This window comes from Caretta caretta, chromosome 5 (assembly GCF_965140235.1).
Source record: "Caretta caretta isolate rCarCar2 chromosome 5, rCarCar1.hap1, whole genome shotgun sequence".
Lineage (NCBI taxonomy): Eukaryota > Metazoa > Chordata > Testudines > Cheloniidae > Caretta > Caretta caretta.
Window position 1 is genome coordinate 62,801,711 of NC_134210.1, and position 27,930 is coordinate 62,829,640.

Genomic DNA, 27,930 nt, shown 5'->3' on the forward strand with positions numbered 1-27,930 from the left:
GATACCCTAGTGGAGGTAGGATGAGGCTACCCTTCTATAAGAGAGGATCACACACTTAATATCCAGTGGGAGAGAGAACTGATCTGCTAGTGTTTTAAAATATGCAGATTTCCCTTATATGCATGTAGAGTGCCATTTCAAACCCAGATAGAGAAGTGATCTTTCATTGAGAGGGGTATTTCCGTTAGTGTTGGTGTGGACTTCTGCATGGTTATACCAAGATTAACATTTCTAGCACTCAGTCTCATTCTCTGTTGCTCACCAGTTTAGGATTAGTCAGACACAGATGAAGTAAATCAATCTTCTTCTGTGGAAGCAAATGTTCCTTTATTGTATTTTTTCTCTATCTCCCAGGTATTTTTGGCATATCCCACTCACATACATCACCAGCAGCTCCAACACTGTTCACAGACACATATTCAAAACTAAAACAGGTAATGAACTCTGATCATTGGTTTTGTAATCAGTAAATTGATTGCCTTAACTGAACAACAGGTTGACCTTTACTAATCAATTAAAAGAAATGTATTTCCTAAACAAAATTAATTTTAAGGATATGTGTTGGGGGTTGGCCCTCTGGGGAGCCCTCTTTGTTCCCTTCTTTATATTACTTCCCCTTCCTGCTTTACCATGCTCTTGTCTCTAGCTGAGGAGGACAAGATGCAGCTCCTGCAAGAGAGAATTTCTGGTGCTGTCCTAGAAACGCTAGTGGGCAGACCTGTATGTTACTCTAAAGATTAATATATACGGGCGGGGGGAGGGGGAGGCGCAGGGGAAGGTGCTGGAGTTTCTGCTAACATTGTCAATAAAACATACAGATGGCTTTAAGAACTGAATTTAATTCTAAGAGTTTCTTCTAAGTAACACACACAAATATTAACTTTATTATCACGGCCAAAACTGGGAAATGATTACAGGTAGGGACAAATAAAAAAAGATTGAGAGAGCATTTAGGGCTTGGGAGAGGTCCTGTACTGGCAATGGAAATTCTTCCACACAGCCTCTGGCCAGCTACTGTGCAAGGTACCCTGAGTTGGAGGGATTATGTTACCTTAGTTTGTTCCCAAGTCTATTCAGTCACTGGTCTTTTTGCTGAGAAATGGACAGAGAACACCAGCCAGTTTCACATAAGCCATCAAATAGCTTCAAAATGGCAACAACTGTTGATCTAGCAGCCTAAACAGGATTTGATCCAGCAATGTAGAAAGAGGAAAAAGGACCTGTCTCCCATTACCAATCCCATAAATCCCACTGAGTTCTCAACCTGTTGAAATATTCTCAATCTAAACTCTTTGTCTACATAGTGTGCTAGTCCATACTGAAGGGGTAAACATTTTAATGCACACCAGAGAGGTGCACTAAAAGTTCCCTAATGTTTGAAAATGAACTATACTAATGTGTACTAGGGAACTGTTAGTGCAAGCCAACAGGCCCACTCAGGCCAGCTGAATGTGTGACAGGCCAGTGTATACAAGAGTTTACACCCCTCTGATGTGGACTAATGCACTGTGTAGACCAGGGGCGGGCAAACGTTTTGGCCTGAGGGCCACATCAGGTTTCCAAAATTGAATGGAGGGCGGTTAGGAGAGGCTGTGCTTCCCCAAACAGCCACGGGTGGCCCGGCCGCTGACCTCTATCCCAACCCCCCTGCTTCTTGCCCCCTAATGCCCCCCCAGGACTCCTGCCCCATCCACTATTCCCTGACCGCCCCTGGGCCCCCCGCCCCTGACTGCCCCCTGCCGCCCCATCCAACCCCTCCTCTCATTTCTGACTGCCCCCCCCAGGCCCTGCCCCATCCAACCACCCCTTCTCCTTGTCCCTGATTGCCCCTGGAACCTCTGCCCCTGACTGCCCCCCGCTGCCCCTTCCAACCCCCCCTCTCCTTCCTGACTGCCCCCTGGGGACCCCTGCCCCCATTCAACCCCCCTGCCCTCTGACCACCCCGACCGCTATCCACACCCCCACACCCTGACCACCCCCTTGAACTTCCCTGCCCTCTGTCCAACCCCCCCTCACCGCGCTGCCTGGAGCACCAGTGGCTGGCGTCGCTACAGCCGTGCCACCCAGCTGGAGCCAGCCACGCCACCATGCAGCACAGAGCACCGGGTCAGACTGGGCTCTGCAGCTGCGCTCCCCGGGAGCTCGCAGCCCCGCCGCCCAGAGCATTGCGCCGGCAGCACAGTGAGCTGCGGCTGCAGGGGAGGGGAAGAGCGGGGGAGAGGCCAGAGGTGAGTCTCCCAGGCCAGCAGCTTAGCGGCCGGGCAGGAGAGTCCCGCGGGCCGAATGTGGCCCACGGGCTGTAGTTTGCCCACATCTGGTGTAGACAATCCCCAAAATAAAACCTCTCTGGTATGAGGACTACAGGCTAGCAAATAACTTTCTAATTCCATTTTCAGGTGTCTTCTCTGTAAATCTCACAGTTCCCCAGGTGAAGCCACTGACAGTTGTAATACTTGCCTGTGCTTTCATTTTAATTTTTCATATGCAGTAAAAAAAATAAATTTCCATGTGAATCTCTCCCATTCAGACACACTAGAACTGGAGGGAGAGGTCGCCTGGGTGAAATTCAATGTGGACATGAATGGCTATTATATTGTGCACTATGAAGGGAATGGCTGGGACAACATCATTAAGCTGTTGGATCAGAACCACACTCTTTTCAGCCACAAGGACCGAGTGAACTTGATCCACAATGGATTTCAACTGGTCAGGTAACACACCTTTCCTATTTTAATCTGATGAAAAAAATACCAAATTTTAACAGGGAAGAAGCAAAGATCTGTATGCCAAAACGAAAGATTAAACTGCATCCACTACGGTGCACACATTTACTGCTGTGTCATGTGCAAATTGGATGATTGCATATTCAGACATTTACACAGGTGTCTAATTAACAATTTGCACCAGTATGAACATGCCCTTGGCAGTAGTTTCATGCCCAGTCACAGGGTCACTTTTTTGTTAGCATGAGGGCAAGCTCCTGTTGAAAACTGGACCATCAGAGTAAGAGCCAGGCACGTTCAAATTTAATTTTTAGTACCACTCTCTGTGACGTGGCTCCAGAAGCCAAAGACACAGAACTCATTTCCTGAACATAGTGCTGACGCTCCTACAGGCTGAAAGGAGGATTGCCTTGAGCAGCACAATATTTAGTTACAGTTAATAGTGACAGGTTTCAGAGTAACAGCTGTGTTACTCTGTTTTTGCAAAAAGAAAAGGAGTACTTGTGGCACCTTAGAGACTAACCAATTTATTTGAGCATAAGCTTTCGTGAGCTACAGCTCACTTCATTGGATGCATACATCAGATGCACAGTATGCATCCGATGAAGTGAGCTGTAGCTCGCGAAAGCTTATGCTCAAATAAATTGGTTAGTCTCTAAGGTGCCACAAGTACTCCTTTTCTTTTTAGTTAATAGTGAGAGAGACTGTGCAAGGGCAGAGGAGTAAACATTTCCCAGCTTTCCTAGGTCAAGCATAACCCTGAAGTGATGCTCCATGAACAAAACAGCCCCCCTCATAGGTGTGTAGAGTCCAGATACAGAGAGACTGAGGAAAAACTGTTTGGCTTTCACTTCATCACCTTTCTCTTAATTTCACTGAAGGCAATTACCAGCATGTGGTTATGGTTTGGGCTCATTGCTCTTTCCCATAAAGACAGGCCACCTCTTTCTTTTTAATTTTCTTTGAAGACTTCGCTTGGGAAAGATCAAATAATGCATTCCTCCTGGAAACTATATTTTGGACAGCAGGTTTCTGTCTTTGAAAACTAATTTAAAGAAAGGCTAGCTGTCAATTTCGTGCACTATTTTAATTGCACATGCTTGCTTGAATCATTTCCAAGGAGGAGGGCCAATAAGGAGGTTTGAGAGAGCTGGGTAAGGCATCCCCCACTCCCCAAGTTTGGACACAGCCCACAGAACTCACGGATTATTGTGGTGTTGTGCCACTGGGGCAGCAGGGTTAGAGTGATGGCTAAATGGTGTGAGTGTCTCCACTCAGCCTGTGGGGTAGCACTTGTTACGTCCACGGAGAAGGGTCACTTCCATAGATTTCCTGTGTGCCTTTGGGCAGGTCACTTACTCTACCCTTTTCCTCATCTGCATAATGGGGATTGGCACAGTGTTTTATGACCATGAAATCTGTTCATGACCAGGAGGTGCTCAGATAGTAGGGTGATGAGGCCCATATATGTTCCTAGATACAAGATAACGGTCACATGAAATACTGTAATGCGTTTGCTGCTTCTTGCTCCAATAACTTCTTTCAAAAGTGCAGGACTCTGTCGCCTTGTAGACGAGAAAAGAAAATATAATTAATAAAAAGTCTGAAGTAAAGATAGTATCTAATATGTATAGAACTAAGAACACTGTTCTAAAATAAGCATTAATTCTTGAAACACATAGCTAGAGATAGGATATGCATCACCTGAAGTCATAGTAGAGAAGTGATCCTTTTCTTTCTGCCGTTTAAATGGGCAAAGCAGAGTTTGTAGAACTTCATGAACATGGCATCCTTTTCTTGGCAAAGTGCATGAAGACAGTGCAGAATTATACTTGGAGCGGAGTCACAGGAGCTCAGATAATCCCCTTGTCGGGCATAATTATTTGTCAGTTCTTTCTAAGGCTGTACCATTAACTCAGTCTTCTTTGGTGCATTGTGGAAGAAAGACTGACACACTTGGTTGCAGAGGTTATTTTTAGTCATTAATTCTGATATTTTGGAAGAAGCCATGAACATCAGTGAATCTAACAGTCACTCAGTTGTACTCCACTCACTACAGCTACAGTCTTCAGAAGTCATGCTCAAACCCTACTATGGTGTCTTCTCCCCAGTGCTGCTTTGGCTGAGTTCTTTGTAACTGTTTGCTCTCTCTTGTTCTTTAGGGTACCTCCTGGCAGGTAATTTAAAGATGATTAGACAAGACTGTTCACCCTCTAGAATGCTAGGTAGAGTAATGGGACCACAGCATGTGAAGAGAGAGTGCAAGGCTTTGACAGGGGAAAGAGGCAACCCATGATGATGGATGGGTGGTTCTTCTTGACTCCATGGAGGATCCCTAGGATAACTTTGGTTGTTCTGTGGAGAATTTTAAGGAATTGTGAATACTGTATAAAGGGGTATCTGCAAGACATATGTAGAGCTCACCAATGATTTGACCTCCTATTGTGGTTTATCTGAACCAAATAACTGAAGATGACATTTCATGCTCTCTCTTGAGTAGCCCACATAGATTCTACATCAAAAGACAGGATGTATGGCACAAAGCAAATGATAGAGCCCTGAAAACTAGGTCAGGCAGTCATACCTGCTATCCATGAGACCAGTTTAATAAAAATGTCCATTTCTGTATTGTCTTTTACTTAAAGCACTTCAGACAGTCATCAATTAATCCTCAGAACACCCTGCGAGACAGGCAAGTTTTATTGTTATGTTTGTAGACCTCCAAAAATAAGAGAAAAATGACTCTGGTCCCAAAAGTCTTACAATAATTATCCTCATGTTGAAGATGCAAAATCTCACACACAAACTTGGATTAAGTGATTTGCCTAAGGTCACATAGTGCTTCATCCAGTGTCGATTGAAGTCAAAGACTTCCATTGACTTCAGTGGGTAGTGGATCGGGTCCTTAGTCAGCAGCAGGATTGGGAATATGGCTCAGCACACCTGGTTTACAACCCTAGTTCTTTTGACAGGGCAAAGTGAGACAGAGACCAAGTGCTGAGAAGTACAAAACTATGAACTGTGCACCTTTTGAGCTTGCATATATTCTTTTCTTCAGTGCAGGAAGGTTATCGCTGGACACAGCCCTTGATCTGATGCGATATCTCCGACATGAATCCAGTAACGTAGTACTTCTGCAAGGCCTGGGCTACTTGGAAATGTTCTACCACATGATGGAGAGAAGAAATATTTCTGATGTCACAGAAAACCTTAAGGTCCATTTTTAATTTGAAAAAATATTTGTCATTAAATTTTATTTGTAAGGAATTGGGACACATGGAACGAGCGCTCAGTTAGTATTCAGAAAGTGTCCTCCTCTCCTCTCTTGAGAGAGAGAAAGAGAAGGAAAATATCTGCAAATTCCTGAAGGATTCTATTTATAAACTAGCCAAGCTCTAAACACCACATTCCACGAAAGCCTATGCTCTAATAAATTTGTTAGTCTCTAAGGTGCCACAAGTACTTCTGTTCTTATTCCACTCTCTTGTCGTTCTGCACATTATCAACTCATGCACCAATGGCCCATGGCGGTGGTTTCTGCGGCTCCATTGCGAGCTGATCTTACTCATGTTGTCGGAGTTACCCCATGAATCTGCTGCCACCGAGTGAGTAGCGTGGCGTCAGGGCTTGCATTCCAGTGGCACTAGGGTGCCTGGCTAATAAGAGCAGGAAAGCTCTCATTGCTTTCCTCCCCCTTCTTTCGCCCCTGCCTATGTTAAGTCAATACAGGCTGTAAGATCCTTGGGACCAATACATAAATAATTTCTCTGTCCTGTGGGAGAGAGACACAGCATTCCTATTCACTCTGCATAAAGACCCGTAATCATGTGTAAAAACCTGATTGTTGCCACTTATGTTGTGTTAAGCAGAACTGCACTTATCAGATGTTTTTTTTAATGTGATCACAGCTGGCTCAGCTGCAGATGCCCTGTGGACATGCTTTGTTAAAAGAACTCAGCCCAAAACAGTGTTTGGGAGTAGATACCATAGCAGATTTGAATATGACTTCTGAATACTGTAGCTCTAATGAGTGGAGTACAACTGGGTAACTGTTGAAAAGTAGGTTTATATACGGTTACACAGCACTACATAGATTGTGGCATTAGGGCCTAATTGTGATCTGTTCTCTCTGCAGCGGTACATCCTGCAGCATTTTAAGCCAGTGATTGACAAGCAGACATGGAGTGATGAGGGCTCAGTCTCTGACAGAATGCTTCGTTCTGCTCTCCTCAAGCTTGCGTGTGAGCTACAATATCCTCCCTGTATCCAGAAGGCAAATGAGCTTTTCAGCAAGTGGATGGGATCTGGTGGGACGTTAAAGTAAATGGCTTACCTGCTTTCTAACATTCCTTTTCACTTAGGTATCCAAACTAAACCCCAGTACAGCTTTTCTAGCTAAGGTTTTACAGGAAAGTTGGAATAGGAAACTTTTTGTAATCTGGAATGGGAAAAACGCACTGAATAATCTTTTCCTCTAGTATGTGTGTGTGACTTACAGTATAGTATCAACAAATAGGTTAGATAGTATTAATTACTTTTCAGCTGCTTGCTCCTTTCTACTGACTTCGCTCACTGAGCTTTCTCTCCTGCTTTTTCAGTTCAATCTGGGCCTCTGGATTATTCATTTGTCCTGACTTGAAAGAGCCACATATCCATATAGCTAAAAGAAAATCAAAGTTTAGGCCTTGGCTGTGACTCTTCAGTTCAGTCATGCACTGGTGGAGGGGCAGAGGTGCACAACCACATTTAGTAACTCTAGGAGGCACTGTGTCTGAGGCACAATGCTTGCTGGAGCTCCAGGGAGGGGGTCTATTGCAGCACCCTTTATAAGAGTGCACTGTACAAAGTCTAGCCTTCCTAGTTCCTTTGTACACAGCAGAGGGCCTGTTGGGCCATGACCCCAACCTCTTCTTATCCACTTTGGAGAACAAAGCTCTGGCAGTGGCACTAGTCTCATGCATTCAGAAGTTTGAATGAGTGCAAGGTCTACCATTGTTCCCAGCTCGGGCATGGATGTGCAAGTGGGAGGCTCATCATGCATCCTTCCTATCCCCTCTTGCACCTGGGGCTGAATATAATCCTTTTCTTACCATGTTTGACTTTACTGCACTAGGGTGGGACAAAGAAATTCCACAGGCATGGTACCATGGTAAATGTAACTACTAAATCTAACTAGCCAGGTACTATACAGTCCCCCAACACCACAGTAGATGAGCACCATACACTATAAGAAGTTGTAAAAGTGGATGTTTTGATTCATAAGGATGCCCACTGTTGCTTCACTGCTGGATATTAAAAATGGATAAGCCATAGGGGACATATTTGACTGGAGTAACCTAAAGAGTTGATACAAAATATACTCATCTACCACCAATAGTCCTGTGTTCCTGTCTTAATCCAGTTAAAGGTATTATTTAGTGCTTGTCTTTCTTTCATTTCCTACTCAGTTAAACACAGAAATAACACACTTTTACAGTTGTGGTTTATTCTGCTGATGGATATGCTAGAAATACCATAAATACATGCCTTACATGAAATTTACTAGCCCAGGCAGAAAATTACTTCCACACCCCTGCTCTACACAATGATGATTGGTGATCATGAAAACACTATTAATATTTTATTTGCCCATCCAAAGAAGTAACTTTCCTTGGGTTGGTGGGCAAACAGATTTTTGCAAGGTTATTGGGAGGGTGGATGGATAAATTGATAGCTTGTTTAACATTTAATTATATTGTGTGCTTTGGAATAGTTTGTTTTGCCCCAGCTGCTCCGTGTGTACTGTAATGACGTCTCAAAACACCAGAGTTTCGGTGAACAGGCAGTAATGGGATTTATTTTCTCCTTGGTCTCTCATTTAGTTCTCAATTTAGAACCTCAATTAGTTCTCAGACTGGTCCACTTTCCAGTCTCCCCTGTGCCTTATTTTGTAATTATATCCATTTTTTTTTCTTTTTTTACTTCTGGTGCTTGTGCATGATATACAGTAACAAGAAACAAAATGTTTTCATTGACCTTTTCCATACCCCGACTCTACAACTCATTGCCTTTTAATAGTACAAGTACACTGTAGCATTTCTAGTCCTTGTTGAATGATGCAAGTCTCCTAATCTGTTTATAGGTCAGTTCACTGCTCTGCCATCCATCCAAAGGACGTACTGTTCTTCCCTAGAGTGTGGTCTAGTGTACTAAACACAGGCCTGGGAGCCAAAAAGTTCTAGCCCATGTACTAATTACAGCCACTCAAAGTCACACAGTGAGTGAATGTCACAGTTGGCTCACCATAATCTTCCCCAAGAAGGAGAGACTAGGGACAGGGTAGCTGGTGAAATCATCAGTCACCTGACCAGTGACTCCTTGAGTATTGAATAGACTTCCAGACAAGAGGATTTCTTATTCATCTGATCACTTGTCTTATCCTACTTGAACTCATATCATCAGTGTCCAAAATTACTAGAATCCCTCCAGGCTAGCTATTTCCTGGTAATACATAGATTCACAGAAAAGGTGAAAAGTGCATTTCTGCTTTCTGGAGTGTTATTCTAGGTGGAAATATGTCTTGACTAAAGATGTGTGAAATATTCACAATATACTATAAAATGCTCCAAATTCTAAGCATTTTCTAATTTTTTTAATAAATTCTAAACTGGCCCATTTTCATGAAAAATCTTTTCATGCTTTCAGAAAAAAACTGGCCCAAATTGTTTTAAGATGGTAACATGAATATCTTCGATTTTGCATGTTTTTGCAACCAAATAATTTTCTTGTGAAATTTCAGGGACATGAAAATGGGCAGGAAAAAAAATTACAGAAAATGCTGCATAGCCCTAAAATTGACCATTACCATGTCCTTCAGTGCAGCTTTATGGGAGAGCATTGGGAAAGATAAATTGTAAACACACTTGGTGTATGACTCTTGGAATGTTGTATATCTGTGTAGACAGAAAGGATAAAGAGCTACCCAGGGCTACAAAAGTCATTTGACCCTCCTTCTCTTTCCCCTTCTTTGTTTGATGCCACAGCCTTCCAGCAGATGTTCTGAAGACGGTCTACTCAGTTGGAGCACAGACAATAGCAGGGTGGAATTATCTACTGAAGCAGTATAGTCTCTCAGTGTCAGGTGCAGAAAAGAACAAAATCCTCTATGCTTTAACAACCAGCAGGCACTGTGAAAAACTGACAAAGTAAGAATAGTCTTTGCTCAATTATTAAATACAAAACAATACCAAGTTCCTTCACTAACACGCTATGGAATCGTGAGAATCTCAACAGTAGTGGGAAACGGATTGAAAATGTGGAACTGGATTTTTTTTATTTACTTCATCACTTTCCTAAATAATTATTGATGAGATGATACCCTAAGGGATCTTGGCCTGATGTTGATGACACATGAAAGGCCATTAGAAAGAAGCTCTTGAGATACTATGTATACAGTACATGCAACAAAGAAATTTGAATCCTTTGAAGTGTAGTTCTGTTCTGAAAAGTGACCATGTAAGAATTGTTCTCACTTAAGAGATGTGTTTCCTGTTTGTATTCAGTCAGGTCTGAGTACATTAGTGACTAAAACAAGTCTTTGTTAGCATTCCAGAGCCAATACTGCTCCAGGAGAGTGAGCTCGATTCTATTCTGGCTTGCATATCATCAACAAAATTACAGAATGCAGAATCTTTAGTGTGGATGAATAGCCAAAAAGACTCCACCAGGATTTTCAGATAACACTCTGGGTTTACAGGGTTGGCAAGTCAAATAAATCATTTTACTTTGTAAATTGAGAAGATTTGAGCTGGAAGTTACTGAGCAACCAATAGTCCTCTTACAAAATAGAAGAACCTCATTTTACGTGATGATTATGGGCCTTACCGTGTTAGGTTTTATGCAGAAGCCCCTATCAAAATCAATTACTTACAAGCCAATGGTATAGTTATTCCAATAATGTGAAAAAGTTATAGTAGCACCACTTAGTTAACTTGCAAATTAATATTTAAAGCACTGAACTGTCACCCTACACATTATTTTCCATACTCCTATTTTATATTTAGTCCCCATGTTTGAATATCAAAAGGAAATGTGCATTAAGTAGTGGTCTAGCAGTACCTCCTAGAAGCTGAGTAGAAACAAGCTGAAGCTGTCTGATCTGTTTTAATTTGTACAGGTTAATTGAGCTGGGCATGGAAGGTGAGGTTATCAAGACTCAGGATCTAGCAGCTCTTCTTCATGCTATTGCCAGAAATCCAGAGGGACAGGGGCTTGCTTGGAATTTTGTCAGAAAAAACTGGAACAGACTTCTTAAAAAGTTGGTATTTGCTTATCTACTTTAGCCACCATTGGTGGCAAATCCTGACAAGTAAGAGTGTAAAGAGGGATAATTTATTCCACTAGAGAAGACACTTATCTTATTTTTTATATATGATACATTTATGGAAGTTGTCCCTAAAAGCACTAGCTCCTACACCTTGATCTAAAGAAGTAACCCTGAAGGTTCTGGGGACAATTTAATGAGCACAGTAGTGGTTGTCTTTCTTCATTAGAGAGAAAGCATGTGCCCTGCACTTCAAGCTGTGGTACAGGACCCATGCTTGCACAGGGCTGCTAGAAACTGACTAGAAACAAGCTGAAACTGACTAGTCTATTTTTATAGTCCCTCTGGAAGAAATGGAGAGAAGTTCAAACAACATAAATACTGAAAAGCAAATTAGATAGTAGAAAACACTTTCAGTTTGATAGTCTACAGTGGCTATAAATCCATATGGCTAAGGATATATGTTTATAAAATATTTTTAATTTGATTGTGTAACTTCATAAGAACAAAGGTGCTGCCATACTGGGTCAGATCAGGTCCATCTTCCCAGTGTCCTGTCTCTGACAGTGGCCCGTACCAGAGCTTCATGAAGAACATACATAACAAGGCAGTTACGGAGTTACCCACGCCTGTCTTCCACTCCTGCCTTCTGGTAGTCAGAGGTTTAAAGTTGCTCTGAGCATGGGGTTGCGTCCCTGATCATTTTGACTAATAGCCATCGATGGACCTATCCTCCATGAACATGTCCAGTTCTTTACCTAAAAAATATTCACATACGAGAAAGAGACTAGTAAAGAAATTCTGTACTGATACAAGGTGCAGTTCAGATATCGGTATATTGTTTATATTACTGTATAGTTTTTCTTTCTTGTTTACAGGTTTGAATTAGCCTCTTTTTCTATAAGAACTATTATTGTTGGCTCTACATCTCACTTTTCCTCCAAAGACAAGCTAGAAGAGGTTTGTGACTTTCTATTAATACTTATTGGTAATATATAGTCTCATATTTCTTAAGCTAACAAATAAAAATGCAAAAAGAAAAGGAGTACCTGTGTCACCTTAGAGACTAACCAATTTATTTGAGCATAAGCTTTCGTGAGCTACAGTTCATCGGATGCATCATCCGATGAAGTGAACTGTAGCTCACGAAAGCTTATGCTCAAAAAATTGGTTAGTCTCTAAGGTGACACAAGTCCTCCTTTTCTTTTTGTGAATACAGACTAACACGGCTGTTACTCTGAAATAAAAATGCGTAACTGTCCAGAACAGCCCTCATGAGAAAGTGCTCTTTCAGTGTTACAGTGATGAAAAGGAAAGTTAAGTTAAAGTTGAAAATCCATTTAATAGCTTGAAAAAGTTAGCAGTCATTCCAAAGTAACTTATTGAAGAGAGTTGCATATATTATGTGTGTTACATTTTAGTGTCCAGAAAAAGTATTTGATCTCTTTGTTGTATTACACATATTTCTTTTCTGTGCATATGGGAAGAGATTTATTCTTTGGCTATTCATGTAATTGCCAGTACTGTAGTCTATATATTTTGGTTTCATGTGAGGAAAAAACATGTTCAGTTCATTGCATAACCACATATCTGATTAAGGAGCTGATACTTGAGGTTGCTGCACAGGCATGTGGGAGGGCATTGTATGCTCCTTGCTACAAAGACTATCTTAAAAAACAGCAGCAACAACAATAAATGGATGAAGGTTGGGGGAAGGATATAACATCCAATCCATGGCCTCAATTCTACAGGAAGACCCATCTGAGTTCCTGTGCCCAAGCAAAGCCCTGCCAAAGTCAGTGGGGCTCTGTGTGCTTGAAGGAAGGGTATCAAGTGGTCAGGGTGGCGAATGGCCCACATATTTCAGTTAATTTTTAATAGACATATATATTTGTTTTATTTTTAGTATTAACAATTAATTTTTATTCTTTGGAGGGTACTTGGCCTAAGGTGTGAGAGGATTTGTGGGAGAGCATAGTGCATGTCACCTGAGTTTTGAGGGAGCCACCATCAGGATGAGTAATTCCAGCTATTGGGCCTATGTTTTCCTAGCAGGTGTTTAAATGCAGCGAGATGTTAACCCGACCTTTCTCCGAAAAATAACTCCCAAGGCATTAATGAGTATCCTGTCTCCTAGGTGAAACATTTCTTTAAGTCTCTGGAGGACCAAGGATCACAGCTAAAAATCACTGAAGTTGTGCTGGAAACCATAACAAAAAATATTAGATGGCTGAAAAGAAATCTCAACAGTCTAAGGAACTGGCTGCTAAATAATCTTTAAACCACACTCCAAAACAGAGAGGATTTCAGTTTGATTAACTGTTCCCTTTTACTCCCCACTGTGGTGATGCACGTTTGAATGTAGGAGTCGGAATGCATATTTGGGGAGTTTTCCATCCATCGCACAATATAGCTATGTTGACAACCTCAAATATGTCCGGAAAGCTTTTCTCTGATCCGGAACAGGCTAAGTAAAGAGGATCTATTGTGAAGCCTGTGAACTGTTTCAATAATTTGTCACAATGTAATACTGTAAATACCTGTCTTATTATAGGTACATGGGTACAAAGGTAGAGTACATAATTTTTCCATGCCTTTTTGTCTTGCTGTTTATTGGAATTATTATTTTGTTTTTTTATGGTTTCTGGCCACAGGAGACATGAATAACCCGCTTACTAGTAGTTTCTCTCTTGTTAGGTTTAGAATCAGAAAGGGTGAGGAATTTAGAACAAACAAGACACTTTCTCCAGACAGAGAGGCAGCATAGTCTAGTGGTTAATATGCTTGACCAGGAATTCAGAGACTGGAGTTCTATTAGTGAGTCTACTAATGACCTGCTGCAAGACTTGGGACTAGTTGCATCATGTCCCTGCCCCAATCTCATGTCTCTCTTGTCTATTTAGATTGTGAACTCTTCCAGGCAGGACTGTCTTCCCTATATGTCTGTGCAGTGCCTAGCACAATGGGACCCTCATCTCAGTTGGGGCCTGTAGGTGCTACTGCTATAATTAATATTAATAGATTATCTCCTGGGGAAAACAGTGTAGTTCTTCTTCTACATGTGTTATCAATTCAGCTCATCCCTAGGATGAGGGGAAAAATTTTCTCCCTAGTTTCTTTGCTTGTATTTTCTTTTTCTGTACATCCTGAATAGCCAAGATGAACTGTGCTAAAGGTGTGGTTTTTTTCTCCTTCCATTTTTCTTATAGCCTGTTAGCAAACAATATAAAAGCACCAAAAGCAAACCTTGGAGTTCAAGAATAAGTAGTGTGGCACTTCAGACAAGTAGTGTAGTACTTTAGAGAGTTTCTGACTAATACATTGCTTTAAAAGTATTTTACTAACAAAAGATCCTTTTCCTAAGAGGCTGGAGTTTAAGGTGAAGTGTACTTGTGGCAATTTATTTATAAGATTGCAACAAATGAATGCATTGTTTAAAAGATTTTAATTGTGAATGAACTCAATTTCACTGTTGTAAAAGCATAATCTGTTGCCGCTGTTGTTAGATATCTTTGTCATACGCAAAGAAATACCATGGCTGTACAGCCAGATTTTCAGAAGTGACCACTAATATTATGTACCTCAATTTGTGTACCCAACTTGAGACATTATGTACCTGGTTTTCACAAGGTGCCTAAGGCTCCAGAGCTCACAATGAAGTCAGCTTTGGGGGCAGGGAATGCCTGTATGTATATATAATACCCATAATAATGGGGCCCTGATCCCGATTGGGGTCTCTTGGCTGTTTTACGGTTAATAAGCATTGTTAATCCCCCACAGCAGCATTTGAGCCTTGGGCTGTTACTTCTTTTCCTAAAACAGGTTGTGTTTGCCACATTCTATATACACTAATAGTAATACTTGTCCTTCCATTTGAGAATCTGAAAGAGTTGCAAATTCTAATGAATTAAACTTCACAACACCCCTGGGATGTGGGGCAGGGAAGGATGGAATAACATCAACTAGCTTCTCCCACCCAGTGAAATGCACTCTTTGCTTGTGGGAAGCTGTCACCAGTCAGTCTCATTTTGGTCATTGTCAGTTTGTCTAGTGAAATAGTATATTATAGTAATAGTTACTGACAGTGGCCCATCACCACTGAATTAATGTTTGTCTATTGCTTTATTCATTTCACACCACACAGCCTTTCCATGTTATATCATCCTACAGGTCCAATTTGTAGAATGACATAAGTTGGAGAAGATATGAGGATCTCAGGTTCAAAACAAGACAAAGTTCCCTGACAGCATTACATTTGCCTAGTCTTAGTCTTGTTGCATCATCTCCTTCATGTCTGAGACTAGGCAGGATATATAGGCTTATGTCATGTTTCATCTGTCATCTAATTTACATCATTACTGGCCTTTCTAGACATAGTAAATGGAGCCTGCATATATTCTGGAATGGGTTACTTAGGGAGATGGTGGAATCTCCATCCTTAGAGGTTTTTAAGGTCAGGCTTGACAAAGCCCTGGATGGGATCATTTAGTTGGTATGGTCCTGCTTTGAGCAGGGGATTGGACTAGATGACCTCCTGAGGTCCCTTCTAACCCTGATATTCTATGATTCTGTAGTTTAAATTTACTATCCTAAATGTGACATCCACAAAAAGATGAATTGGCTTTCAGAAGGTGCTAGGCATGTCTTTTACACACAGAATCACCAATCAGCTAATAAGAGTTTGTTCTGATGATACTGTATTTCTGCCCTGTGTTTCACTGATTGACTGTGGATACCCTGTTTCCTGAAAAGGAGAGTGATGAGGGAGGAGACCTGGAATAAAGCCAAATTCCAATGCTTTCAGCTTGCCTGTGGTTTTTTCTTAATTTGCCTTAGACTCTCAAAATCTATTACTCCTGACACACCATTATTGGCTAACAGAAAAAAATCTTTCCTCCTGGCATACTTAACAAAATCTGGAAACTGTTGATGCTCATATGTGCAGCAACTGGAAGGAGAGCAGATGAGTAGAGCTGTGTGAAATAATCTCATTGATTCTCAAACCCACTTACACTTAGCCTCATGTGTACGTTTGAGGTGCTTACAAACCTTAGCCTGTACTCACAAAAGTTCACCCCGTTCCCTTGAGTGCCCCCTCATCTTTCTCCTAAACTGCTGCTTTTCTGGCTAGGAATCACACAATGGGGTTTATGGAACCTCTCTCCTAGCATGGGGATGCTAAAGATTATGAAGCTTCTCTCAGTAATTTGCAGCAGAACTAGTTAGTGGAGTGACTGCTCCTACTTCAGCTGAGTGGGTGGGCTGCTACATACTAATGCCACCCACGATTGTATGCTATCATTTAGTAGTCATTTGAGTCTATTATTAAATTGTGAGCCTGTTGGAGCATATACTTTGTCTTTATGTTTGCCTGTGAAGCCTTATCTTCACCAAGATCTTGATATAAAATAATGATCAATATCACCATAAATCCATGTTTGTTGATATTAATCAATAGTGAATGTAAAATAGAGATCCTGTTTATTAACTTTTTATATGAAAGGTTATACACAAACTGTAATATGTTCTTCCATTTAGAGATGCACTTTTTTCCAGTGGTAATAACACAGGAAAAGGGTCTGATGAACTAAACAATTCATGCATTGGCCCTTGCTATCATGAACAATAAAGCTGTCAAAGTATTATCAGCGAAAAACAATTACTAAAAATTAAACCTCAGTGCTTCCATTTTTAAAAACAAGTTATCATCTACCATATCACTTGTCTTAATCCTTGTGCTATTGTGTAGAATAAAACAACTCAAGAGAGAGAAAGCATCAGCTTTACTTTCCCCAGGTCCTAATGATACTCTGATTTGCACTATGGTATTTCAACCACTGCATGAGACAACCATCTGATCATTCACTGGGTAATATGATGAGTGCAAATGGAGAAAGATGGTGAGGTTCCAGGAGGAACCCAATGCGGTGTGTCACCAGGGGGCTCAAGCTTGCAACCAGGACCAAACTGCTACCAAACACTGGACTCTCAGCATATAATTCTGGTCTCTATTCATGCTCTGTAAAATATCTCTTTCCTGCAACTTTGCCTATGTGCTGCATCACTTCTTACTAATGCCACATGCTGCACTAGTTAAGGCTAAACAATTCCTTTTTGTTCTTTATAGGCACACAAAGCTATTTATTCTGTTTCAGGTACCTCTGTCCCCCCATTACTGTAGTGTCTGACACCTCACAACACCCCTGTGAGGTAAGGAAGTACTATTATTGTCCTGAGACATAAAGTGGCTAAGTGACTTGCCCAAGGTTATGCAGGAAGCCTGTGACAGAGCAGGTACTTGAACCTGAGTCTCCCAGGGCCTAAGCTAGTGAAAAACCATTAGGCCATTTTTCCTGGGTAAACCAGCTTCAACAATTTTAAGAACAATTCATAATGTTTCTATGGCATCTCCTAGCCTCCCAAAGTACATCCTAATTAAAATGAATATAGTATCCAAAACCACATAAATCATAAAAAATGATAGTACTGGTGAAATACAATCCAGTACCAATATAAAAGAGTGGAGGGGACACACTGCTAGATTGGTTCGATTAGTTTAAAATTCTTCCTATTTGTATTTCCCCCATAAACCATAGCTGGGTTAGGACAGCCGGGACATGCTTAAGCTAAGAAGCAATGCTAATGTTAGTCAGGTGATTTCAGCTTCCTTCAAGAACTATGCCTTTGGCTCCTTCCTACAAGATGGTTCTGAGCAGCAAACATTCCTGATGCTCCCGCTGCATCTTAGCACCTCTCACAGTGATAAGTCCTATAAGATTGAGGCACACAGTGTTACAAGAACTTTTCATAAATGCTGGGAATGGTGAAATAGGTCTCAAGCAGACAGAGAGAAGGAAAGAATAGATGTTGTTTGAGAAAACAGAAGTCTAGAATGTCAACACAGAGCATCCAGAGTTGATCAGTTTTATTAGTCTGTTTTTCTTTTCTTCTCTTATTCAAAGATTACAAAGCCAGAAAGGACCACTCTGTTTATCCAGTCCAACCTCCTGCACAGCACAAGCGACCGAACTTCCCCAAAATAATCCCTGGGGCATATTTCTTAGAAAAAATCCAATCTTTTTTAAAAATTGCTAGTGATTGAGAATCTACCATGTCCCTTGGTCAATTTTTCCCATGGTTAATTACTCCCATCAAAAATTCACACCTTATTTCAAGACTGAATTTGTCTAGCTTTAACTTCCAGTCATTGGATCGTGTTATACCTTTCTCTGCTAGCTTGAAGAGCCCATTATTAAATATTTGTTCCCCATATAGATACGCATAGACTGTAATCAAATCACCCTTTAATGTTCTCTTTGTTAAACTTTGTTAAACTCTTTGAGTCCATCACTATAAGGAATGTTTCCTAATCCTTTAATCATTCCTGTGGCTCTTCTCTGAGCTTCTCCAATTTATCAACAATCCTTTTTGAGCTGTGGGCACCAGAACTGGACACAGCATTCAGCAATGGTCGCACCAGTGCCAAATATAGAGATAAAATAACCTCTCTTCTCCAACTTGTGATTCCCCTGTTTGTGCCCAGCTTACCAAGCAATCCATACCACTCTGTATCAGGACCTGTCATCTTCATTTTTTACTGCTCCTTCAATTTTTTGTCATCAGCAAACTACCATTGATTGTTTTATGTTTTCTTCCAGCTCAGTGATAAAAAAATGTTAATAGCATAGGGTCAAGAACTGATCCCTGCGGGACCCTCTTGGAAACACACTCACTTGATGACGAGTCCCCATTTGCAGTTACATTTTGAGGCCTATCAGCTAGTTTTTAATTTCATTATTGTGATACACTTGCCAAAGAAAAAAAGTGTACAAGGCTTTTAAGAATCATTTTAGAATGTTAATCACCAATCTAATAAGCATTGTATTTAAGCCCTTGATTTTACAACATTGGGCCACATCCTCCCTGGTGTAAATTGGCATAGCTCTTTTGACTTCAGTGGCGCTACACCAGTTTACAATTGCTGAGGATCTGTCCCATTACTTGTAAGGCTGAGTTTCATTTTCCTCTGGACTGTGTATAAAATGTGGAGAAATGAAAACTTTACTCTCTACACTGAGATTTAAACCTCAGAGAGGGTGCACATGCCAGCACACCTTCGGCATGAATGTGCTCAGCCTCTATAGTAGTGATCTCTGCCAGAGAACCAAACAATGGAAACAACTGTACTGCCAATTATCCGCAAGTGTGTGTTATCATCATTACAACTAAATACGATCTGTTCAGTACAGACAGAGTACTCAGCACTGTACAAAACAAGTACAGCTACCTTCTGGGTATAAGAAGGGAGAAATAGAGCCTCTCACTTCACAATGGCTTGATTGGTTACGGTAGAAGTGTGAATGAGGACACATTCACCACAGTTCAATTGGCAAAAAACACATTTATGTAAGGTTCTTGCTAGCAAAGTGATAACATATTGTTCCCCTAATTAACATAGGCACTATGTGATGAACAGTTTTGTTACATTTTTAAAATCAAAACCGGGCTTTAATGCTTTATTACATGGAGCATCCCAAAATATACTACTCCAGCAAACTGTTAGCACCCTAATTGCAAGAATCATGCCTAGCTGTGGGGTTTGTAAACGTGGTTGTGGAGCGAGTGTACAGGAAGGCTTTGTTAGATCCATGACCGAGGCTGTAATGATTCCCTAATACAATTCTATAAATGAGTTGTCCTCTCCACACTACAGAGCAAAAAACTGTGCTCGCGCACACCCCAAACTATGCCAGACGACCGTGCACTGGCATAATTAGACTTGCAGTATAAATGGGCCTTTTGTCGCAGTCGCTGTGTCCAACCTCACTGCTAACAAAGAGCAGCAGCAAAAGAAGGAGCACAAATGCTGAAGTGGTGTTTAAAATAGTGGTGACAGTTAAATGGTAAAACTGTTTTTCACCTTGGTGATTTAAAAATCTAGCAGAGTAATTTCACTGTTTAACTGGAGCTAACTGCACTTTTCCTAAATGGCCTGACCTGGACTTTGTACAATTCCTTATTTGCTTTCTTATAGGATTAGTTTCTGAAGGAACTCTGCCAACACATGGCAGATGGATCACTCAGAGAGATTAATAGGAAGCCAGAAAATTCACAGCAGTGAAAAGTCAGGATATTAGGAAAAACTTTTTCACTAGGAGGGTGGTGAAACACTGGAATGCGTTACCTAGGGAGGTGGTAGAATCTCCTTCCTTAGAGGTTTTTAAGGTCAGGCTTGACAAAGCCCTGGCTGGGATGATTTAACTGGGAATTGGTCCTGCTTCGAGCAGGGGGTTGGACTAGATGACCTTCTGGGGTCCTTTCCAACCCTTATATTCTATGATTCTATGAGGACTGTTACTGCTAAATAGCACATCTATACCTAAAATAGAGCTGAAAAAGACTTGAGAGAGACACTTTAAATTTATGCTTCCAGATGCATTCCAGAGGGAATGTTTCTGCACAGAAGGGGGGTCTTTTCTCCTTCCGTGGTTCATTTTGGCTTCATTGCTGCTCTGGGATGACACACAGGACAGTTTAGCAGATGTTAACGGACACTGCTATGATGGGTGGATTGGTTGTACCATGATCCCTGTGCTGCTGAATATATGATGTGCCTTGAAACTACATCTTCACAGCAGCAAGAGCACTGTAGTCTGCTATACTATTACAAAGAACAGGTGTGGGCATTCCCAGGAGATACTGTCATGTCTCTATTTAAATATACGTAGCACTGTAATACAATACATCTTGCTTTAAAAAATGCACTGGTTTTTAATTATGTATGTACTTGTATTTTTCTGCTCATCAGTCCAACAAACTGTAAAGATTTCTGGTTGAGACTTGTTTCAAAGTCTCATGCAGCTCAAACAAAAGCTGAGCTTTCACTACTGAGGATTCCAGAGGCATATTAGTACTATTATCATTGTACTCTATGACAGAAACCCTATACATTTTACTTATGGCACATTAAACATTCATTCTGTGGTAGTTCCTAGAGGGCAATCAGGTTGGGGCCCCATTGTGCTAGGTGCTATACAAACTGGCTCAAGATAAGGCATCTTCTCAGGTTTTAGGTATAATGCTAAAATACTTTTTTTATACAAGACCTAAATTACTAACATTACTAGATTCTGACATAATAGCACAAACAGTAATACTTAGATGATGTGAGTGAGCTCTAGTACTAACATGGTCATTGACTCACTGGGAGATGCTGACCAAGTCACCACACCTCTTTTTCTCGGTTTCCCCATTTCTAAAAAGGGGACAATAATACTAATTTTGCCTACCTCACAGGGAATTGTGAAGGTCAGTTATTCTCTAAAGACCTTTAAAAATGAAAATCTCTATGGACGTGCTAAGTATTATTATGGCTATCAACCAGGGAAACAGCTTATCTTTTTAAAAAAGTTTGCTCATCCAACACTATGCTTGGGATTTTCAAAAGTTGATGCTGCGACTGCTCCTGTTGAAGTCAGTGACAGTTGGCATCAGTGAGGGCAGAGTCAGGCCAACACATTCAGTGCTTTTGCAAATCCCACTGTAGACTTACTCTTGCTAGAGTTTCCATTTGATAGAAGCCTCTACTTCAGTAAAACCAGTCCTCTGCTCCTAAGTGATGTGTTTTTTTAAATTCTTTCTGGGTTCAAAAGTAATTCCTCTCAAGATTCCCAAGTTTCACTGTGAGGAAAAAAGGAGGAGGAAATCACCTCCATAAGGCTGAAAATGATTGCGAAAGAAAGGCTAAAAACTCTTTGGAAAGCTCCCGAGTTAATGTTGCTGATCCCCTCTAGAAATCTACGGAGCAGCCTCATTCAGAATGTTTTCTTACTGCAGTTCTCTTCCCCCTAAAAAGTTGACAAGTCATTGATGTGTGCACTTAGGCAGATGTTGATAATCTAGGACAAGTCATTGCCAATACACACATTTTATTTCTTGTTGGAACATAAATGAGATGTAAATGACTCTTAGTAATTTAGAGATGAGTTAGAAAAATCACACTGAAAATATCCCAAGAGGGAGAGAAAATCTCTGGATTTAATTTCAAGACCTAGAAACTTTCATTATAGCTTATTTCTTTTTAGACATCAACAAAAATAGTAAGTAGCAGCATATACTGCCAAGTAGTCCACATTACAATAAAGTGTTTAATGTCCTCATTCTGTTGTGACTCATCCTCCTTAAAATACACTTTCTTGACATATGCTAGGTCATAAAAATTGAATGCCAGTTAACCCTTTTTATTTGCTGCCCAATTTTAAATGCCCTTTAAAATTACAAGCAATCTCCCTTTTCCTAAAGATTATCACAATTTCTACTGTTTTACTTTTCTAAACTGCTCTGTCAGGTCTCACTGTTGAGATCAGGGGTACATTTTTCAAAAGTGCCTAAATAGTCTAGGAATCTGAGTCCTATTTTCAAAATGGATCTAGAGTATGTCTACACTACAATTAAACATCTGCAGCTGGCCTGAGTCAGCTGACTCAGGCTTGTGGGGCTTAGGCTAACGGGCTGTAAAACTGTGAGACAGACATTCAGGCTTGTGCTGGATCCCATGCTTTGGGACCTTCCCCCAGTTCAGGATCCCAGAACTTGGACTCCAGCACAAACAGGTGTTTAACTGCAGTATTCATATATCTTTAGACACTAAGTCATAATGACACGTAGCCTTCTAAATCACTTAGGTGATTTTGAAAATTTTATCCCATATTTTTAATTAAGTTTTTACAGGATTTTAAGTATAATACACAGTTATATGATTAATCAAAAAACAAAGGGATGCAGATCCCCAGACAGGAAAGAACTGAAAGTGGAATAAAAAGAGAAAGTAGGAAGTGAAGAAGAGGAAGAATGATTCCTGGGGTGTTCAGTATGGGAGAGCAGGTTGTGGGGAAGTGAGACATAGAGGTTTATAATGTATAACAATGGCTTATTTATATAAAGCAGCTGTTACTGTTGTGTAAGGATGTGACTGAAGAGGTAAAAAAAGGTCATCCTCCATGCTGGGGCTCAGGGATGCAGGGCAGAACATGCAGCAGCTCTGGTTTCTGTGCTGTTAAAGTTATGTAGTATATGACTAAAACAATTTAACTGTTAAATACAAGCTCTCCTTGGGTTAATGAGAGAAACTGATCATGTCACAGAATAAACAGCACGGTTTGAGTCGTGCCCAGGATCAAGGTGCAGGTGGGTAATGGAATACTGCTTGAGTTTGTCCAGTTTGGCTGCCAACATAGTTTAGAAGAGTCCCAGGGCTGGAGCTGAGCTCCCTGGTACACCTTAGGAAGTCTGGTGAAGAAAGTCCCTTCCTGAAAAACTCTGGAACTCTGAAGGCTGCCCAGCTAAAATGCTCTTAACTGCATCACAGGGTAGCTTCCTCCAATGTGCTGTACAAAGGACCTAATCCAGCTGCAACAGAAGTTAGCAGGAATCTTACCATTGGGCCACTTCACATCTTACAGCACCCTTGCTCCTCTTAAAAAAAAAAAAAAAAAAGTAGCATCTGAGTCATGCTTCCTTGGAAATGTTTGAAAGCTGGTGTTTGAAGCTGAACCTTCTGAAGCTCTGTGAGGGGGAAACAGGGCCTCAAACATTATTAGGAAACACCATTCATTTTCTAGTTATGCTGCTCTGAGGAAGGCAGTTAGCTATAAAGTTAGCACAGATCAAAGACTGCCAAATAAAGGTGAACATACCATACGGTTTCTCCTTGTCCCATGATAATTGCTATACTTTGCGTTAAAAATTACAGTTTTAAAAAAGTGGAGTATTAAGCTTTATATGCTCTAAAATGTACTAATCATAGCAGAAAATTATGAGCTTGGTGATCCTAAAGGTTAGCATACTTCCAAAAGTGAACTATAACCATTTGTGGCTGCTTTTAAAATATATATATATTTTTAAGACTTTGAACAGATGCAAGACAAGTTCCTGATTATGTTTCAAATTATAATACAAAACTATGGCAATTGGAGTAAAGATCTGATATAGGATAGAATTTAACATCCATCAATTTTACTAATCACCTGTATTACTAGAACTAAAACCAAAGATTATAAATAGTTTACAGTAAAGCAAAATGTCTATATTTCTTAGATCCCTAGGATTTTTTGTCTTTTTAATATTCTAGAAATTGTAGTCTTATGAACAAAAAATTTAAGCACAATTAATTGACAGCTTTCTTGTTAGCCTTGTCCTAAACAAAACTTATATAGAAAGCATTAAATTAAAAACTCTATCAGCCCAGTTTTGCCCAGCTGCAAGTTAGTACCACCATGTGTAAACAATCACATGTTGAACTTTATGCACCTGAGCAGTCCCAGTGACTTCTTGGGAAATTGACTTCAATCAGACAATCCAGGTGCATAAAGTTCAGTATGCCCATAAAGCTGGGCTAAATGGGGATTTCAGTTTGGATTTCCAGCAGGAGCTGTCTCAGAAGGATGTATTATTCTACTATCAGAACTTGAAAAGGAGATGTTTCATTGAGGAACCTGGATGGTAGAAGGATTGATAGAGCAATCAAGACAAAATTATTTGTATTACAAGTCTGCGTAGTCTCCATCTGATATAGTGTAGCATCCCAACACTGTAGAGTCTACTGCCCAGGTAATTAATGTTGATTTAGTTTATTTAAATATGGGTCAAGATAGGGCAAGTACTTACACAGGAAACCTCCAGGGAGATTCCAGCTGTTAGAACAAGTAGTGTTGCTGATTCAATAGTCAGCACTTTTTCTTTTAGGTCCGGACAGAAACAGCGCCTGACCCTCGTGTTACAGGGCCCCATGTTGCTGGAGATATCATTTTTTCCATGGGATGTAACAATATATTGACTGCTAAAAGCAATTTAAACTCTTATGGAACTTTGTGCAAGATTAGGAGTGTTAGGCTAATTTTAAATTCTAAATCTGGTAACCGGGTCTCCCATGCAGTTACATTTCTGTTACATAGGATTTCCTAGTTGTTTTTTTCTTTCCACTTTTGCTGACCCAAGTGCTTAAAAATCATGAGTTAGAGCTCAAAAATCATAAATTAGCTTAATTTTTTTAAAGGGGCAAAAAAGCCCTTTCTGGTTCCTGAACTTTCAGGGTATGATCACATCACCTCTTCAAGGTGTCTCCCCCCCATGAGGGGTGTTGTTTTTTCTTTCCCCAAATGATGTGAGACTCTTGGCTTTCATCATATGCCGTGAGAGAGAGCTTTAAGAAAAACAAATATAGTGGGACGTGTGATTGAAATCGTGTGACCTGGAGACACTACTTCTGTCCCAAATGTTTAGTCCCTATAGTGGTGTTGTGTACTCCGAAGCCTGCAGACATTTACGTCAGTATCTTTGGACAGTTGCCCAGGCCCTTGGAAGGCAATGGGACAGCTTTTACTCGCAAAAGCAATGCACACGCATCAGTGCTTATAGGCCCCTAGGGTATGTTGAAATCCCCTAGTCTCATGAGTATTAACGACTTATTGTCGTGGGTGCTCTTGCACCCCCTGGTTTGAAGTGGTTTCCATCATATACAGGCTTTACAGCGTGGTTCAGTAGCTCTCAGCCCCTCCCATACAAATCCTTCCAGCACCCCTGCTTGCTCTGCTCAAGGAAGAGGTGCTTGGCCCTGTTTCAGTGGCAGGCCATGTGAGCCCCGCTTAGAGCGGGATGCGCTTCAGCGCCCGTGAAGCGGGCTCTGGGCGTGCAAACGAGCCGCACAGAGGCTTTAGGGTGCCTGCTCCGTGACCATGTTGTACCGACGCGTCCCTCGCACGCGTACAGCGGGCAGGAAAGGGACAGCAGCTCCCTCAGGGCTGGGCGAGGTTAGAGGCGCGGAGCTGCCGGCGAGCCCAGCTGAGGCAGGAGAACGCAGCCGCCTCCTGCCCCCGGTAGCTTAGCGAGGCAGCAGCGGCCCGGCCCAGGCGCGGGAAGCGAGGGTTCGGCTCGCAGCAGCAGAGAGGCCAGAGCAGAAAATGGTCGTTTGGGGCTCGTTGCGAAGGCGAAGCTGCTAGGAAGAGCCGAGCCGGAGCCCCGTGCAAGGGGGGGGGGAGCTATCGCGCCGTGCAGCCTGCTTAGCCTCCCCCGTGCAGCCAGCGGGGCTGCAGCACCTCAGCGGCCGGCCGCAGTGACTCGTGCGTGACCCGCAGCAGGACGGAGCGGAGCGCCCGCCCCGGCAGCATGCAGCGGGACTGAGGAGGCGCAGCCCGGCAGCCGCTGCTGCTCTGTGTTTCTTCGCTTCCCCCGTGCCTGGGCTCTGCCGGCTGAGGGCTCCCGCAGGAAAATGGAGCCGTTCCCCCACGGTGAGTGGAGCCGCGGGCACTAGCCGCGCCCCTGCTGCAAGCGGACTCCTCGCTGGAGCCTTGATGCTGGCGGCAGCTGCCCCGGCGCGGCCCTGCCAGAGGGAGCCCCTGACTCCGTGCCTCTGTTCTGAGTGCGCAGGCCCCACAGGGCACGGTCAAGGTCAGGGGCTCCCGGGGTGGTGGTGGTGGTGGTGGTGGGGGGGAATGAAGGACCCACCCAATGCATGCCCACAGCCGCACCCCCACCCTGCCCAGTGCCCTGGGGGTGCAGCAGAGCAGGGAGCCAGCCCAGCTGCAACCCTGAAGACTCGCTGGAGAAAGTTTGACAAGGTGGGGGAGGTATTGGCTTTTCTAGGTCCAGTGGAAGATCTTACCTCGCCCCCCTCCTCTCTCTAATAGCCTGGGCCCACCAAGGCTACAGCACTGCAGGGAGAAAAGTTTTTTAGCTGGCAGGAATTCGCCTTGCAGGCTGGTGGAAGGTAGCCTGATCACTCATTCCCTGACGACCTCCTGACCTGAAACACAAGCTGGTGTGGCTCAGTGATCCACAGTGAGCCTGGGTTAAAGGCTTCTTAAAAATGCTGCTAAAGGATCATTGAAAATTGTAAACCCTCCCACGTAGGAGCAGTTTTGCTGCAATTTTTTTCTTTTTAATTACAAGAGCACATGAGAACCAGATTATTTTGTTTCTGCAGAGTTCATGTGCTCTTGTTTATTTCCAATGCACGGTCATAATTCTCTCTGGGACCTAACATAATCGTATCTGAGCTTCACTGACGTACACACAACAGGCAAATAATGGTCTTGCACAGATACTCTAATGATGAGGGCCATGTTAGTACTTGCATAGACAGTGGAGAATAGATAACAGGAGCAACTAAGGAGCAAGATGCTGTGTTTATGTAAATGTCTTCAGTGAAGTCAATGTCAACAGCCGATCAAAAATGAGGGGAGAGAGAAATAGGAAAACAAGGGCAGACACTCCCCGCCCAACAGAGTGGCTTTCAAAACTATTTCCATGCAGCTTCAGCAGTACTTGAAATTACACTGTGCATTTCCCTTGTGCATTTCAGATGAGACTCTGAAAGCATATAGGTAGCATTAGTTGAACCTCAATAGTCTGAGGTTCATTAGTTGAATCTTACCTTTGTAAGGTAAGAATATATGAGAGTCTTTGCATCCATTGTTAAAATGCAATCATGTCTGGGGTGGAATGCAGCAGCTCTGTAACGGCAACATTTCCCAACAGCTAAAGGCAGAACATAAAGTTGGCCAAACCATTTGAAACTGCAGGGAATTTGAAGGTAGGGAGTCTAAAATAGAATTTGGACAGGATAGTGGGTGTAATATACTTCCTATTAAAAATACTGAGAGGTTTTGAGGGACGTGTGGTTAGGGCTTTAATCAGTTAGTTCTTTTACTTGTATAACTTAAGTGAAAGCTGAAACTCTGCCAGAATTCACTGCATTGTACTTGAGTTTCTCAGTGATCTGTCAAGCTATAATGTAGTATCTGCTACAAAATTCAGAGAAATGCCTTTGCAGTGAAATCTGGACCTTTCTAGTCAACTTAATGAGACATTTTGTCATCCCAGTGTTGCCCTGTATTTTTTCCAAAGAGC

At 41.8% G+C, this 27,930-nt stretch overlaps 2 protein-coding genes across 3 annotated transcripts in view; both read left to right on the forward strand.

The window, feature by feature from the left end:
• Positions 1 to 15,823, forward strand: part of LOC125636836 (endoplasmic reticulum aminopeptidase 2) — a 37,859-nt gene extending 22,036 nt beyond the window's left edge. For both annotated transcript variants that reach the window (XM_048850567.2, XM_075128590.1), the window contains 8 exons: positions 355 to 434; positions 2,528 to 2,711; positions 5,782 to 5,938; positions 6,859 to 7,043; positions 9,746 to 9,907; positions 10,879 to 11,019; positions 11,904 to 11,985; positions 13,163 to 15,823. In XM_048850567.2, the coding sequence (XP_048706524.2) occupies positions 355 to 434; positions 2,528 to 2,711; positions 5,782 to 5,938; positions 6,859 to 7,043; positions 9,746 to 9,907; positions 10,879 to 11,019; positions 11,904 to 11,985; positions 13,163 to 13,306 (1,135 nt within the window). In that variant the 3' untranslated portion in view covers positions 13,307 to 15,823. The remainder of the gene's footprint in view (positions 1 to 354; positions 435 to 2,527; positions 2,712 to 5,781; positions 5,939 to 6,858; positions 7,044 to 9,745; positions 9,908 to 10,878; positions 11,020 to 11,903; positions 11,986 to 13,162) is intronic.
• A 9,805-nt stretch (positions 15,824 to 25,628) lies between these two features.
• The window catches only part of LNPEP (leucyl and cystinyl aminopeptidase), a 108,589-nt gene continuing 106,287 nt past the window's right edge, over positions 25,629 to 27,930 (forward strand). Inside the window, exon 1 of the mRNA XM_048850563.2 lies at positions 25,629 to 26,309. Coding sequence (XP_048706520.1) covers positions 26,291 to 26,309 — 19 coding nt within the window. The 5' untranslated portion in view covers positions 25,629 to 26,290. The remainder of the gene's footprint in view (positions 26,310 to 27,930) is intronic.